This window comes from Sceloporus occidentalis, unplaced genomic scaffold, assembly GCF_023333645.1.
Source record: "Sceloporus occidentalis isolate IW3139 unplaced genomic scaffold, rSceOcc1.0.p SCAF_48, whole genome shotgun sequence".
NCBI classification, from domain to species: domain Eukaryota; kingdom Metazoa; phylum Chordata; class Lepidosauria; order Squamata; family Phrynosomatidae; genus Sceloporus; species Sceloporus occidentalis.
In genome coordinates this window covers 158749-175000 of record NW_028317028.1, presented here as the reverse complement: position 1 = coordinate 175000, position 16252 = coordinate 158749, and the positions used below count along the sequence as shown (strand labels likewise).

General features: G+C 41.2%; 1 protein-coding gene across 1 annotated transcript; it reads left to right on the top strand.

The window, feature by feature from the left end:
* The first annotated feature begins 3643 nt into the window (after nucleotides 1-3643).
* LOC149289045 (replication factor C subunit 5-like) lies at nucleotides 3644-15582 on the top strand. The gene is made up of 11 exons (XM_089491071.1): nucleotides 3644-3693; nucleotides 4594-4658; nucleotides 5102-5238; nucleotides 5506-5585; nucleotides 6151-6224; nucleotides 6842-7001; nucleotides 11070-11151; nucleotides 12770-12899; nucleotides 13230-13307; nucleotides 14722-14776; nucleotides 15486-15582. The coding sequence occupies exons 1-11, from the start codon at nucleotides 3644-3646 to the stop codon at nucleotides 15580-15582; spliced, it is 1008 nt and encodes a 335-aa protein (XP_089347197.1).
* The last annotated feature ends 670 nt before the right edge of the window (nucleotides 15583-16252 follow it).

The following is a 16252-nucleotide window of genomic DNA, read 5'->3' as shown; positions in this document are numbered from 1 at the left end:
CCCCGGCCGCGGGAGCCGATCGGGCGAGCCATGACTCCCTGCAACTTGAGCAGCTCGGGCTGGGCGTCTCCAGGTCCGTGGAGCTCCTGGCGGGACCCTCGGAGGTCTACCGGACGGTGGGGTTCCCGGAGCCGGCCCGGGACCTGGGCGGGTTGGACCGCCGGTGCGGCACCCGGGCTGGGCGTCCCCAGGTGCGGGGAGCTCCCGTGGCGGTCCCCCGGCCGCGGGAGCCATGACTACCTGCAACTTGATCCACTCCCCTATATATCCGGCGGAGGGTGCCTGACGACCCTGGCGAAACGGGACGGGGGTTCCACACCACCGGGAAAATCCAGCCAGGCAGGCCGAGCTCGATGGAGCGAGGGTCGGATGCGGCCGGCAAATCCGACCTCATTGACTTCCAGGGTTTCTTAAGCAACTTGGCCTGCCAAAAACGGGGAGAGCAAAACTGCCGGCCGGCCGCGAGCGACTTATGCGGCCGGGAACGGGCACTTTGGGCACATCGACATCTACAGGACACCTAAATGGATAAACCTGGATGGAATTTTCTGTCTCTTTACCTAATTTTGTGAGGATTCAGAGGGAAAATGAAAAAAACACAGATTTTTTTTTCTAATTTTTACTAAATTTCTAATTCTAAATTTTCAGCTAATCATCCAACTATGGTATCAAAAGAAAGCTCTATCTCTCCTTGAAAAAACAATACCGTATTTGCTCGATTATAAGACGAGGTTTTTTTCAGAGCAAATGCTCTGAAAAATACCCCTCGTCTTCTAATCGGGGTCGTCTTCTAATCAGACCTCAAATAGAGTCTGATTAGGAGACTAAGATCCAGATCCCCCGCACCGCTGCAGGGGACCTGGATCCTCCTGTCTCACCCCCCCCCCATCATACACACACTTACCGGTGCTTCCTGCTGTATTGCCGGGGCAGCGGGTTGACGTCTACGCGATTCGCGTAGACAACGTCCGCTGCAGCCGGAAGGAGGTGTGGCTAGCAGCGGGGGTTGTCTGCGTCCGTCGCGCAAACCTTCCCCGACTGTCAGAGATCAGAGTTCCCCGCACCGGTGCGGGGAACTCTGATCTCTGACAGCCGGGGAAAGTATACGCGACGGACGGATACAAACCCCCGCTGCCAACTCCACCTCCTTCCGGCTGCAGCAGAAGGCGACGTCAACCCGCTGCCCCGGCTGGAAGCACCGGTAAGAGAGGGCTGAGAGGGGAGGGGAGAGTGTGTGTGTGTGTGTGTGTTAGTTAAATGGGGGTATAGGGTGTGTGTGTGTTAAATGGGGGCATAGGGCATTTCTGGAGTGGCGTTAAGGGGGCATTTAATAGAGCACTCTGCCTCCTGAAATGCCTTATACACCTATATGCCACTCTGCCCCATAATATGCATTTTAACCCCCTAAATGCCAGAGTGGCATATAGGGGTATAAGGCATTTCTGGAGGCAGAGTGCTCTATACAATGCCTTTTAACTCCCTTAATGCCACTCTGCCTCCTGAAATGCCTTATACCTCCCTATATGCCACTCTGCCCCATAATATGCATTTTAACCCCCTAAATGCCAGAATGGGATATAGGGGTATAAGGCATTTCTGGAGGCAGAGTGGCATATAGGGGTATAAGGCATTTCTGGAGGCAGAGTGGCACATAGGGGGTCAAAAGGCATACCATGGGGCACAGTGGCATATAGAGGGTTAAAAGGCATATCATGGGCCACAGTGCCATATTGGAGTGGCAAGCCTGGGGGCAGATGTGCGTAACTGGGGGACAGGTTGGAAAATACAAGAAATAAAAACAAAAAAAATATTTTTCTCAATCATAGCTTTTATTAAAAAAAATAGTTTACATGAATTAACATTTACTGGTAAAACTTTTTTCCTTTAGGGTCGTCTTATATTCAGGCTTTTTCTTTTTTTCCTAAGTTAATATTCAGATTTTGGGGGGTCGTCTTATAATCAGGGTCGTCTTATAATCGAGCAAATACGGTATATAGTTTATATGGGTACACTATTCACAGTAAAAGAGAATCATCGCTGAACCGACATAGCGCAAAAATTGCAAAATTGCTCCGGGATTGAAGGGGTTAAAGTACCCAGCTAGGAATTCAGGGAGTTGTTGTGGCGTTACAGATTCTGCTATGCCCCTGATTCGGATGTTATTATGTCTGCTACGGTCTTCCATGCTAGCCAATTTAGTTTTGAGCGTTGCATTATCTTCTTCAAGTAAATTAAACCGATCAACCAAATCATGAGCATTGCTGAATTCCTCCATTTTATTTTCTAAATGGGAGGTTCTTTCTCCCAGTGCTTGAATATCAATTTTGATTTCTTGAGCAAGTTCCCTCAAATCTCCTTGTAAGGAGCTGCGTAGGTCTAGCAACATAGTTTTCAGGGTTTTTTCAGAAAGACTTACTTCAGAGTCCTCTGCAGGAGCGTCAGAAGTTGGTGATGCTTCACCAGAGCTGGGCCTCTCCCTCACGTCCTCCACCATTTTGCGGCGTGGGGTGAAGAAGTTTCCCTGCCTGTCCTGCCGGTCGAGCCGTTTAGCAGCTCTGGAAGCCATTTGCCGGTGCTGTGTATCGGAACCGCCGAGGGAAGACGTTTATATTTTTAATATATATATTTTTTTGTTGATCGCCTTCCTAAACTTTTAAAATGGGTGTCCGCCAGACGTAGCCTCTGATGCCGATCTCGGTGTTGCTGAATGCCGGTTTGGGTGAAGAAAGGTTATGTAGATTGCTTTCTACACCCGTTTAAAGCCATGATGGTCCTGGCACATCAATTGTTGTTAACTCAATGTTTTTGCATGACATGCCCGGACCATCAATTGTGGAGGCACTTTATTTGTGGGAGCTTTCTTTCCCTGTAAGTAGTTGGTGCCAGAGGCACTGCTAGGTCTCCGAAAGATCCCGGGCTAGATTTCATAGCAGTGGAATCCACTTTGGTAGCAGTTTGGTAACGCGTTTACCCCAGTCTTCTTTCAGGGCTATGAACTTTTTCATCAAACTATTTTGAAATGTTTTTTTCTTCATTGTTTTCTACATAAGTGTCAAGCTCTAAAAAATTGAATATGCTCCTTACTGTAGACAGTACTTCCGTAATAACCATCAACAGCTCACAAAACCACATAACAGGTCTCAGGAAACCCCTCCCCTCCAAAACAAAAGTGCCCTATTGCCATTCGTAATGTTGGAAGGTATTTATAAAAACATAGATCGCACAGCTAGACCACATGTTTCATTATAAGAGCCATGCCTTTCTAACACAAGGTCTAAGTGAGAACCCCCTCATTTGGTCCCTATCAAGCAAAAATACACGACGCGATCTGTTTCTAGGCGGCAAGCACAATACATGACGGCCTGCCTGGGTCGCCCAACCAAAAATGACCCTTAACCGGTGAAATCGCATGATATCCCGTGTTCATTGCTTTAGCGACCGGAACACACTATGCTTACAAACGAGCGCCACCGTCTGAAAACTACTGAGCAGCAGAAAGTCCCGTCAGGGGATTCTCGCGAGACGGGGCGGGTGGCGCCAACTCTGAGCTCCGCCTTGTGACATCGCGCGCCGAAGACGGTGTGTTTGTGTTGTCCACGGCGTTACTCTTGTGTTCGGTGCTATCATTAGCGGCACGTCCATTATGGTATCAGAGACAAAGGGACAGCCCGGGCAAAGCAGGAACTTGCCATGGTATGAGATATGTGTGCGTGTACAGGGTGTGCGCGGCACTTTTCCTGGTACTCGCTGTCAAACGCATGTTGTTAGGAATGTTGTTTACGTTCCAGGTTACGGTAGTAACCGTAATTACTATTACGGTTGTGTATCTGACCCAAAGGCTTTCCCCCTTGTTTGCTATTGCTGCTGTTTGCATTTCATTACGTTACTTTGGTAGAAACAGCAACAAGTGTGAGTAGGATGATAGACCAACATATAGCGTTGTTTGGAATACAAATGGTGGTGATGCTCTAACAAGGTGTGATGAGATGCTCTATCCCCATGTATAAACCCTACTGTGGCTCTTAATTGTCTCTCCAAATGTCATTGTGCGATGCTTGTGTGCAAGGTGCATAGCAATAAAATGGTGATATGATCACAAACATCTTGAGCATGTCTGATAATAAGCAATGTTATAACTAGGACTCTTGGTGCGTGGGGCACAGTCAGGGGTCTGACAGCTCAAGCAATTGGCCCCCCAGCTTCCTGCAGCTGCCCCTAATGCCCTGATGTTAAGACCCTTGTTAGAGCGGATGTCATATGTGACGACCTTAAAGGGTGTGATTGTAAACTGCTTAAAATTTAGAACTGCTATAGGTAGGCATGTTCTCCATCGTTCTGAAACTAGAACCCTTATGGTATGAGCGTAGCCTTCTGAAAAAGCGTGAACGGAGTAGATAAAATCTGAAGGATTTATGTGCTAAAGAAGTCTCAATAATTCTGTATGTATTATCGAACTATATGATGTTGGCCTCTCTTCTGCAAGGTCAGAAGAAACTTTAGCTCCTTACATGATCTCCATCTTTAACTTGATTCAACCTGATATCGACTGTAGATTAAGAGAAAACAACTTGTAGTCCTGCTGATTCCTTACAGGGTGGAAAAATATCGACCCCAGACACTGGATGATCTGATTTCCCACCAAGACATCTTGAGCACAAGTAAGTCGCGTCTACTATTTTTCCTGCCAATTCATTTTAAGGTTAAATGTCTATTTTAACTTTTAGGTTTTTGTATGACAAGTTATGTCATTTTACAGTTTCACATTTTGATAGAATTCACCTTTGGAAGGTTCTCTATAATAATATATATTACACTTGTTATAATCTAAAAAGCACATTGATGTTTAGTCTCGGAGAAAATGGTTTGGCTGTGTTTTTAGGATGCCTACATGGTTATTGGTTAATTTCACAAATGTAAATTTAAGATGTAAACCACATAATCATGGCACATCCGAGGTACAAAAATGGTTTTGCCAATTGGGAAAATATATTTTATGATAGTTTTTGTTTTGTTGATACACTCAGTTATGGCGTATCACGCGTTAGGCATGTTTTTCAGATGAATACCAGTTTTCGCAAACTTTGCTTTATCCACCTTTTAGTTCATAGGTTTATCAGTGAAGACAAGCTGCCTCATCTTTTATTGTATGGACCCCCTGGGACTGGGAAAACCTCCACAATTCTAGCCTGTGCAAAACAGCTGTACAAAGACAGAGAGTTCAATTCCATGGTTTTAGAGGTATTCATTCTGATAATTCTCTTACACAGCAATCTGAGGGTTTGTAATACAATTTTGCATTAGTAACTGCTAAAAAGTGTACTTGTGTGTCTCAAAACATTGAGACATCCATCAGTGAATGAGTCAATAACTCATTGGTGCTACACATGTTTGAGGGGGTACTGTTGGAGGTTAGACAGGATTCATTTCATATTCAGCTCAACTCTGCATTGATCTACATGTCTTAAATCTGCTCTAAGGCTTGTTTTGTTTCTTAATGTATTGTAGTTGAATGCTTCAGATGACAGGGGGATAGATATTGTCAGAGGACCTATATTAAGTTTTGCCAGCACAAGAACCATTTTCAAGTAAGTTGTATATATGGAAACTGCCAAATGGCATACCGTTTTTATATACGCTAAAAATCAGAGGTGGACGTTTGTAATCATGGAACGTGTTATAGCTGGCCATTTGCTGGGTGCCTCAACACCATTAACCAACTAGTGATTTTTACCAATGCATCTTTGTTTTTTATATACGTATGGCATTTCAATAAGTGCTTGATTTCATTTAATGAATCTGTGTTCCTTTCATGTAGCCCACATTGCTAAATTCTTACATGTCCATTTAGCAATGGCGGGGAACACAGACTTTGGAGTGTGTTCACTGTGTGTTTTGGTGAATTGAAACATTTCAGCTTGTTAGGTTAACTCTGCTCAAACTTCATTAAATGTATGAAGCTTCTTGAATGCCATCTCAATTGTTTTACTATATACTATACATAAGATACTCACTTGGGTTTTTGATTTATAATGTACAGTGACACAATGTCAAAATGTTAAGACCTTTGATTGCAACACTTTAACATTACCTCTCGTATTTTGAAAGATTATTAGTTTGCTTCCATCTGATGTGCCTATTTTGTTCTAACAGAAAAGGCTTCAAGCTTGTGATCTTAGATGAAGCAGATGCAATGACTCAGGATGCTCAGAACGCTTTAAGACGAGGTAAAATTTCTTACAAATTCTGTACCATATGGCTGCAAAACCTACGAAAGTTGTCAGGTCTTCGTCTAAAATCCTGAGATAGACGTAACAATCTGCCGTTTCTTTTTGCTGCTAAACTATATTCATGAAGTCAGCAAATCTCTTTGTTTTACCGTGAACTGGTGGATCTAATAAATATTGACTTCATAAAATTCTTCAACAGTACTGTGGAAGGGACAGTATGTTTCTATGGATTAGAGCATTTTAGGTCATCACCTTCCACATGTCAGTTGTTTATCTTTTTATTTCTAAGCAACATGTCAAAGTGCTTCCTTAATTTAGCAATGATCATATTAATTTCTTGCATTTATGTTTCTGGAAAATGATGACCTGAACTGCATTGCAATTTACTCCATCACTCTGTCCCTGCTAAATATATTATATGGAACTCATCCTTTGTCTTACCAGCTTTGATTATTACATTGGTGGTGTAAAATATTCGGCATCATGGGTCCCCTATTATCCTCAGTCAGTATCCTAAAAAGGAGTGCTCCTTATGGTTGCATCTTGTGGATGATGGTAGCTAATTGCTTACCCCTCTAGAGATCATAACAATATTGTGTGGGTTTTCACTGTAGTGATTGAAAAGTTCACAGAAAATACGCGTTTCTGCCTCATCTGCAACTACCTGTCGAAAATAATCCCAGCTCTGCAGTCAAGATGCACAAGGTTCCGCTTTGGCCCACTGAGTTCAGAAATGATGGTTCCCAGGCTGGAGCATGTAGTGGAACAGGAGAGGTGACTATAGATACAATATTTAAACATTTTATGTTGGACTGAATATAAACAAAGGCGCATTCCTTATTTTTAGTTGTACATTCAACTTGTCTGGCACTGTAATAATAACATTTTAAACTGAAATTATTCCTTTAGCCCCTTCGTGGCAATGGCTGATTTTATTTTTGTACCCTTCATGACAATGGCTGTTTTAACCTTTTTGTGGTGCTTATGTTTAGCTGTCCCTCTTTTCTTTCCCATTTACTGAATGCACACAAGTTATACCGTATTTGCTCTTTTATAAGGCGAGGTTTTTTTCAGAGCAAATAATCGGGGTCATCTTATAATCAGACCTCAAATGGGGTCTGACTATGAGACTAAGATCCATATCCCCCGCAGCGGGGATTCGCATAGGCAACTTTCACTGCAGCCGGAAGGAGGTGCAGTTAGCAGCGGGGGTTGTCTGCGTCCATCTCACAGGCCTTCCCCGGCTGTCAGAGAGAATTCCCCTCAGCGGTGCAGGGAATTCTCTCTTAGAGCCGGAGGGTGTATGAGCGATGGATGCAGACAACCCCCGCTGCTAACGGCACCTCCTTCTGGACGTCTACCCGCTGCCCCGACTACACGCCAGGGAGTCAGAAGCACCGGTGAGTTTGGGGTGGGGGTGTTAAATGGGGGGCATAAGGCATTTCTGTAGGCAGAGTGCTCTATGATATGCCTTTTAACCCCCTTAATGCCACTCTGCCTCCAGATATGCGTTTTAACACCCTTTATGCCGCTCTGCCTCCAGAAATTCCTTTTAACCCTCTATACGCCACTGTGCCCCATGATATGCCTTTTAACCCCCTAAATGCCCGAGTGGCATATAGGGTTATAAGGCATTTCTGGAGGCAGAATGGCACATAGGTGGTCAAAAGGCATATCATGGGGCACAGTGGCATATAGGGGGTATAAGGCATTTCTGGGGCAGAGTGGCAAGCCTGGGGGCAGGTTGGAAAATAAAAGGAAATAAAAACAAATATTTTTCTCAATCATAGCTTTTATTGAAAAAAGTAGTTTACATGAATTAATATTTACTAGTAAAAAAAAAATTCCTATAGGGTCGTTTTATAGTGAGGCTTTTTCTTTTTTTCCTAAATTTATTTCAGATTTTGGGGGGTCTTCTTATAATTGAGCAAATACGGTATATTGTTTTTTTCCAGGACAAGAAAGGCTTTAGATGTCATTATTTTGATTGTACTTGAAAAATCTTTTACTCATCTATAAAAGCAAATGAAAACCTGCTTAACCCCTTCGCGACCTTTGCCGGTTCAGGACCGTCATAACAAGAAGGTCACTAAATGACCTTTGACGGTCCTGAACCGTCAAAAAATTAAATAAGCTTAGAAAGTGATCAAGGATCACTTTCTTCGCTTAAACGGCCTTGCTGCAATGCCTCGATGTCGAGGCATTCAGCAAGGCCGAGATCGGCATCGGGGGCCATGTCTGGCCCCTCCCCGGGGCGTCAACAGCCGCCATACATTGTATGGCGGCGGACGCCCGTTTTAAAAGCGTTTAGGAGGCGATCAACGATCGCCTCCTAAACTTAAATGGTGTCGCTGGAATGCCTCGATCAGGAGGCATCCAGCGACACCAAACACTTACCTCTAGGTGGGCTGTGACCGCTCCGGAGAGCGGTCACAGCCGCCGCTGCCGGTGATCTTCGCCATCAAGCAAGATGGCGGCGGCCCGGGAAATAAAACAATAGAGACGAAAAAGTTCGCTAGAGGGTCTCCAGACCCTCTAGAGAACTGGCTCCACTTGCTGGTTGAATACAGGTACTGCATTCAACCATGCAAGTCAATGGAGCCCAGCTTTCTAATCACTATGTGATTAGTAAAATATTCAAAAAAAAAATAAAAAAAAATGTGCTAACATTTAAAAATAATTATGCAGTGATGTCACTAGATGAACCATCCAGTACCAGCAAAATGTGTAAAAAAAAAATATAAAAAAAGTATTAAAAAAATAAAATTAAATTAAAAAATAAAGTTTATTATTTTGAGCAAGTGCTAAAATTTCTCAAAAATCTCAACAAAGAGTTAAAATAAAAGCACTTCAAATACCCAAGGGGTGTCTAATATATAAAAAAAATGGCTGATGGGGTAAATTGGAGTGGCCTAGCTCAAAGATAGGGCATAGGTACAGACTGACCAAAATGGAGAAAAAAAGCGCACTTCCCAAATGTGGCATTTTAAATCTGTAACAACCCGACAAACTCATGCATGTCGGGTATCACTGCACTCAGGAGATGTTCCTGAACACACATTGGGGGGGTGTTTGACAGTGGCATATACCAGAACCTGTATATCTATACCTAAAGTACAATTTGTGTGAAAAAAAAAAAAAAAAATTACTATTACAAAGTTTGACAAAGTGTAGTTCTATAATTGGTGCATGGAAAGGGTTAAAATAACAGCATTTGGAATACCCTGGGGTGTCTAGTTTTCAAAAATATATGGTTTGAATGGGTTAAATTGAGTTAACCGGCTTCAAAGATATTCCAAAGAGGAGAGGGAGGCACAATGACCAAATGACCACCTGAATTACGCATGCCCCAAAAGTAGCCTTTTACCAGCCAAACAATCTGACAAACCCATGCATGTAGGGTATCGCTGTACTCAGGAGATGTTCCTGAACACACATTGGGGTGTTGTTTGACAGTGACATATACCAGGACCTGTATATCTATAACTAAAGTACAATTTGTGTGGGAAAAAAAATAAAAAAATTTACTATTACAAAGTTTGACAAAGTGTAGTTGTATAATTGGTGCATGGAAAGGGTTAAAATAACAGCATTTGGAATACCCTGGGGTGTCTAGTTTTCAAAAATATATGGTTTGAGGGGGTTAAATTGAGTTAACCGGCTTCAAAGATGTTCCAAAGAGGAGATGGAGGCAGACTGAGCAGATTTGTTAAAAAAGATTTGGAAATCATAAAACGCTGCTTGTACTTATTGCCCTATAACTTACAAAAAACAGCAAAAAAACATAAAAACATTGGGTATTTCTAAACTCAGGACAAGTAGTAGAATCTATTTAGCTAGTTTTTTTACTTGCTTTTTTAGGTGAGTAAAAGATTTTTCAAATAAAAGTCATAAAATGTGTGTTTTTTCAATTTTTCACCATGTTTTTTTAATTTTTTTTATAGTAAATAAGATGATACGATCAAAATAATGGTATCTGAAGAAAGCCCATCTTGTCCTGAAAAAAACAATATATAACTTATGTGGGTACACTAAATGGGTGAGGAGAAAATTACAGCTGAACACAAGCACCACAAAAGTGTCAAAACAGCCTCGGTCCCACAGGGTACAAAACGAAAAATGAGCCCGGTCCTTAAGGGGTTAATAGATTCTACTATTTATCCTGAGTTTAGAAACACCCAATGTTTTTTTCTGCACGTTATGAATGAATTCTGCATGTGCTATTTGGAACATGTTTGAAGCCGGCCAGTGCAATTAACCCCATCATACCATATGTTTTTGAAGACTAGACACCCCAGGGTATTTCAAATGTTAGTATTTTAACTCTTTCCGTGCACTAATTCTACTACCAGTCTTTGTCAAACTTTGTGGTAGTAATTTTTTTGGGTCCGTTGTTCAGGCTTCCGCTCTTTTTTTCGGACCGAAGCAAACACAGGTGAGAAGAGGATCCGAAATACTTCTGGTCCCAAGCATTTAGGAAAAGGGATACTCAACCTCTATTTCTACTCATAGACCCTTCCTGTAAGGATTTTTTTAATCAAGGACATAGATAAGTCAATCCTCCTTTTTTCTAGTATTTACCGAGAACAGATATTACTGGAGTAGGGGCTAAGCCACGATTCTGATTTTCAGAATGCCAGTTAAGTTCAAGCTTGCTAACTTTCCATAGCAAAGGTAAATCAACAACGGCGCACTGTCTCAACTGTTTGAAATGTTGGCAACGTTTGGGGTCTGCGTTTAACAATAAGCCTAGAAACAGCAATGGTACCTTTGCGGTATTTTGAATACGGCTTGTGATGACCAAGTTTATAATTTCTGTCTGCTTGTGTTTTTTTAAACCAGTGTGGACATTAGCCCAGATGGCATGAAGGCCTTGGTGACGCTGTCCAATGGAGACATGCGTAGAGCACTCAATATACTACAGGTGATGATTCACACATGAGACAAACATTTTAATGATGAATTACACTGGATTCCTTTAGCCTGGCAATTGATTGGTTTTATAGTGACTGTATGTCTACTCTTAAATGAACCATTGTGCCAAATGAATGTATTTAATGTAGGGCTGCAACAACTAATCGATAATGAAAATCGTTGCCAACGAATTTCATTATCGATTAGTTGAATCGATTTTTATCGATTATAAAATGAGGGTTTTTTCACAGCAAACGCTCTGAAAAAAACCCTTCATTATATAATCCGTTTAGTCTGACTCACAGCAGCAGCTCCTACTTACCAGTCCCTCCCTGTAATCACTGTGACAGCTTGCCCCGCCCCTTCCTTCTCCCAGAAGGCCAGAACCACATGGCTGTGACACTCATCTAACTGTAAGTATAAAATTAATATTTGGGCTGCTGAAAGTTAGGGGAGGTGGGGGTTAATTTAGGGGCAGTTATGGTTAATGGGGTGTTCAGGGTTAATTTAGGGGCAGCTATGGTTAATGGGGTGTTTAGGGTTAATTTAGGGGCAGCTATGGTTAATGGTGTGTTTAGGGTTAATTTAGGGGCAGTTATGGTTAATAGGGTGTTTAGGGTTAATTTAGGGGCAGCTATGGTTAATGGGGTGTTTAGGGTTAATATAGGAGCAGCTGTGGTTAATGGGGTGTTGGGTTAATTTGAGACAGTTGTGGTTAATGGGGTGTTTAGGGTTAATTTAGGGGATGCTGTGGTTAATGGGGTGTTTAGGCTTATTTTAGGGTAGTTGTGTTTGATGGGGTATTTAGAGTTAATTTAGGGGTAGTTATGGTTAATGGGGTGTTTAGGGTTAAATGATGAGGACTGAGGGTTAATTTAATTAATTTAATAAAGTTAACTTAAGGTGCAGTTAGAGATAAAGGGGGGCAGACTAAGGGGAATCTAAATCCTGGGGGCAGTGAAGATTAACCCAGTACTTATTTATAAAAGTATGGTGTCAGTGTGCTGTGAACAGGTCTGTGACTCTATGAGGTATCTGGGGGGTATAAGGCATATCTGGGGAGAATGGAGAGACATATCTGGGGGTATAAGGCATATGTGGAGAGGGCAGCGTGGCATGTCTGGGAGGCAGTGTGGCATGTCTGGGGAGGATGAAGTGGTGTATCTGGGTATAAGGCATATCAGGCACAGTGGCATATGTGGGGGTAGAGTGGAGTGACATATGTGGGAGGCAGCGTGGAGTGGCATATGTGGGAGGCAGCGTGGAGTGGCATATGTGGGAGGCAGCGTGGCAAGCCTGGGCTCAAATGTGCATAAATTGGGGGGGCTGGTTGGGAAATAAAGACAAGAAATGCATTTTATCAAAGTTTTTTTTTTATTCTGCTGTTTGTATTTAACATAATTTGTTTATTTAATTATTTTAAATAAATGAAAAATTACATTCATTTTTTTTATCCGATTAATCGGCCAACTAATCGATTATGAAAATAATCGTTAGTTGAAGCCCTAATTTAATGTTGGGTAAAAATGAAATCCACCCAGCCAATATTTCCCAAACATATTTAATAAAATACAAAAGACATTCTTATAACACGGAGGGAAAATAAATGTCTGAAAATTGCCTTGCAGAGTACAAACATGGCTTATGGAACTGTGACCGAGGATACCGTGTACACTTGTACTGGACACCCACTGAGGTCTGATATAGCCAATATTCTTGACTGGATGCTCAATAAGGACTTCAGTTCTGCCTATAAGAGTATCCTTTGTTCCTTTATGGGTTTCTATTGTTAGTAAATGGTATTGGATGATGTAATTTAGCTACACTAGTGGTGTGGAGCTCCAGAGAGATGTCAGATTTTGCTTCGCATTTCGCTTAAATGCCACACTAGCCTTTTAACACAGGAAGAACACCGCAGATAATAATTTCACGTCAGCTACGTAGCTTGACATCTCATTTCTACCTTTGATACAATTAGTATTACACACACAGTGTTGACATCCAGTGTTTGTCTGTTTTCACTTCTCAAAGAAATATGATTTTTATTTTCCATTGAATATCGATTGTTCCTTAAGATATTACTTGTAGACATAATGGAACTGAAAACCTTGAAGGGGCTAGCACTCCATGATATTCTGACAGAAGTTCATCTTTACGTACATAGAGGTAAATTATTGTGTATTTCACTTTTTCCTCACCTGCTGCTTTTTTTTAGTACAACAAACAAAAAATACAATATTTTCATAATTACATACCAACCGTCCTAAACTGACCTATGACTCAATTGTTGCCAGAAATGTCCCAACTTTTGCATACCTTTTGTGTGAATTGGGCATACAAAAAATTTTGCATTGAGGGCGATACATAGATTAGTCCTGGTTAGTGAACCTATTCCAGTGTTTTGTTAGTTTAACATGGTCACAGGATCTACTAAATAAATGCATGTGTTCTGCAGTTATACTATTCTGTTGCTGGCATTTTGGCGTATGTGCCTATTCTCATGTAACTTTCTCTTGTAGGATTTCCTTTTTAGTTTTTGTTTTTTTTCCCTTCTCCCCCCCCCTCCCCCCTCCTGTTCCCTTGAGCCAGGGATTGACGTCTGTGCAGTCTCTCCCGACTCCAGCTGGTGTAAAAAAACATACCTGATATCCTTGTTGTGCTGTTCTGAGGAGTGGGAATACGCAGTGGGAACCTTGTCCTGAGCCAAGTACCATCTGTTTGTGGCAGGTTTCTTTGGTGATTCTCCCCATCTCACTGCATGGTTCCCACAGCAACTACATGAAGTTAATTATCTACCTGCACATACTGTTTGACCAGCAGGGGGAGCTCACTCACTTGCATTGTATACTTTTTTTTTTTGCGGATGACCAGCCTTAAGTATTTTAAGATTTGTACAAATTACTGACTTTTTTTTTTTTTTTTTTTAGGAATAAGTAACTTAATGTATTTTGAAAACAGTTGAAGGGATTTCTCATCATGTCTAGTTTTGATCAGTGACATGACCGTAGTGAAATCTTGCCATATTAAGAAAGCATTGGTGCAAGTGCTAATAATGTTCTGTCAACATCTGAAGGGACCTCCTGAGGGTCTAAGCTTGTGATTCTTCATATTTCTCTGTCAGCATTGGCCCACTGCAAGTTGCCTTTAACATATATTCCCTGAATCTGTACTGCGAAGGTTTGCAGGTGTTGGCCCTTCATACCTCATACTCACCTGCAGAATGTGTTTAGCGATGTATGTGCCTTCTCTGGCATGAACTGCTATGAAGCACTGAAATATATAGCTGAACACAACGATACACTATGACATGCAGTAGCTCTGTGTTCTGGTGGAATAACTGTGTTTAGAGGTGTGCTGCAGTGAAGGCACGGACTGATACTAAGTCTGGACCATCCAGAAATAGTCTGTTTCATGCCAGGAGGCAAGCAAGGCATAAAGAGTGAAAAAGAGTATAACGCAGAAAACATGTTTGTGAATTGCTTTAATTGTATGTATATAGGGAAGGCTGAAAAACACCTATTTGAACCAGCATGGGTTGAAAAAGCGCTATGTATAACTATATGCTATTTTCTTCCTGCAGTGGACTTTCCATCCTCCATTCGAATGCATTTGTTAGTTAAGATGGCTGATATAGAGTAAGTAACTTAAGTACAGGTTAATGGTAATATATATTTGCTGTAGAAACTATTGTGTGTGAGCCCAACTAAAGCTTAAATAAAGGACACATCCCACCCCACACACACACACACACACATTTATTTTGTAATCTAGTTATCCCCTGTGAATGAAACATGACAGGGAGCCAAAGCTGTGGCCTTTTCTGCTTGATGGCCCATTAAGATTGGAGTGCTGTCATCCTGGTCAGATCAAATCCAAAACTGGCTGCTAGGGGAGAGTGTGTTGGAATCATGCACAAGTTTAGGCTCATTTCTGCTCTTGTAATTTTAATTCAGTAAGCAGTGTGTTAATTAACAAATGCCGATTATCTAATATACCAGAATCCCAGTAGGTGAGTCAAAATTAATGCTAGGGATACTTTGCACTAAACAAAAACACCCTTGAGAGAGGCCATAAAGCTGTTAAAGCCTGTGTGAAGGGTAAAAATAAAATGTACGCAAAACTAAGTTATAATAGTGATCTACAAATACATTATCCAGTTATCAAATACAGATAATGCATTATTGGTGTTTATACATTGTGATTTATATCTGTTTAGCTAAAAAATAACTGCAATTAATCTACTGATTTGATACATATTGTACATGTCTTTATCTAACACAGTCCTTTTTTGGGGGGGAAATTTTCTGATCTCACCACACTTCTTTTTTTTTTTTTTAATCACAGATACAGATTGGCTTTGGGAACTAGCGAGAAGATTCAACTTAGCTCCCTGATAGCTGCTTTCCAAGTCACTCGAGACATGATTGTTGCTGAATCATAAAAATTACTATGCAACTTTCAGAAAAGTATATATACTTTATATACTACAAAGAAAAAAAAATAGTGCAAGCTAAAGGAGTTACAATTGAAGGGTGGTTACTCCAAATTACAATTATGGAAAGCTGGATTTGTGTGGTTTTTTTTTGTTGTTGTAAATAAATGTATACAGAAGTTGACTTTAATAAGCAAGGTCTTTAAATATTTTTTTTATTACAATATTGTTTGTTTTACTACTGACAGTCATGTCTTGGGACAGAAAGTGGAACCTTTTGGAACGGGACTGTAGTTTGTCGCACATTTCCTTAAATAACTCATATGCTGATTCTTTCCCATTGTACCATCCTGGGGAATGTAGTCACTTTCAAAAACACCACCATCTTAAATTGTGTCAGCTTAGGGAAAAAAAAAAACCCTGCAGCAAAGAACTGCTCAGTCTCCTTCATAATGTTTGCTCTATGTATTGCACACACTGAAATGGATGAAGTTACCTACAGCTTTGTAAATGCTATATTCATTAGCAATAAACTGGTTAAAAATATGTCAATGTATAACTTAACAGAATTTAGTAGTGTAGGAATAGCTTCATGACTGGTTCACTTTTAGTGGCAAGCTTTATGATCCCTTTTGTAAAACTGCAACACTAGTTTGAGTTTAGAGATGAGAAAATTATT

What these genes read in the sequence shown, in the direction of transcription:
- LOC149289045 (XM_089491071.1), top strand. Translation starts at nt 3,644, where the DNA reads ATGGTATCAGAGACAAAGGGACAGCCCGGGCAAAGCAGGAACTTGCCA. An exon ending in CATGTAGTGGAACAGGAGAG is followed by an intron (nt 7,002 to 11,069) that starts GTGACTATAGAT and finishes TTTTTAAACCAG; the next exon opens with TGTGGACATTAGCCCAGATG. An exon ending in GTTAAGATGGCTGATATAGA is followed by an intron (nt 14,777 to 15,485) that starts GTAAGTAACTTA and finishes TTTTAATCACAG; the next exon opens with ATACAGATTGGCTTTGGGAA.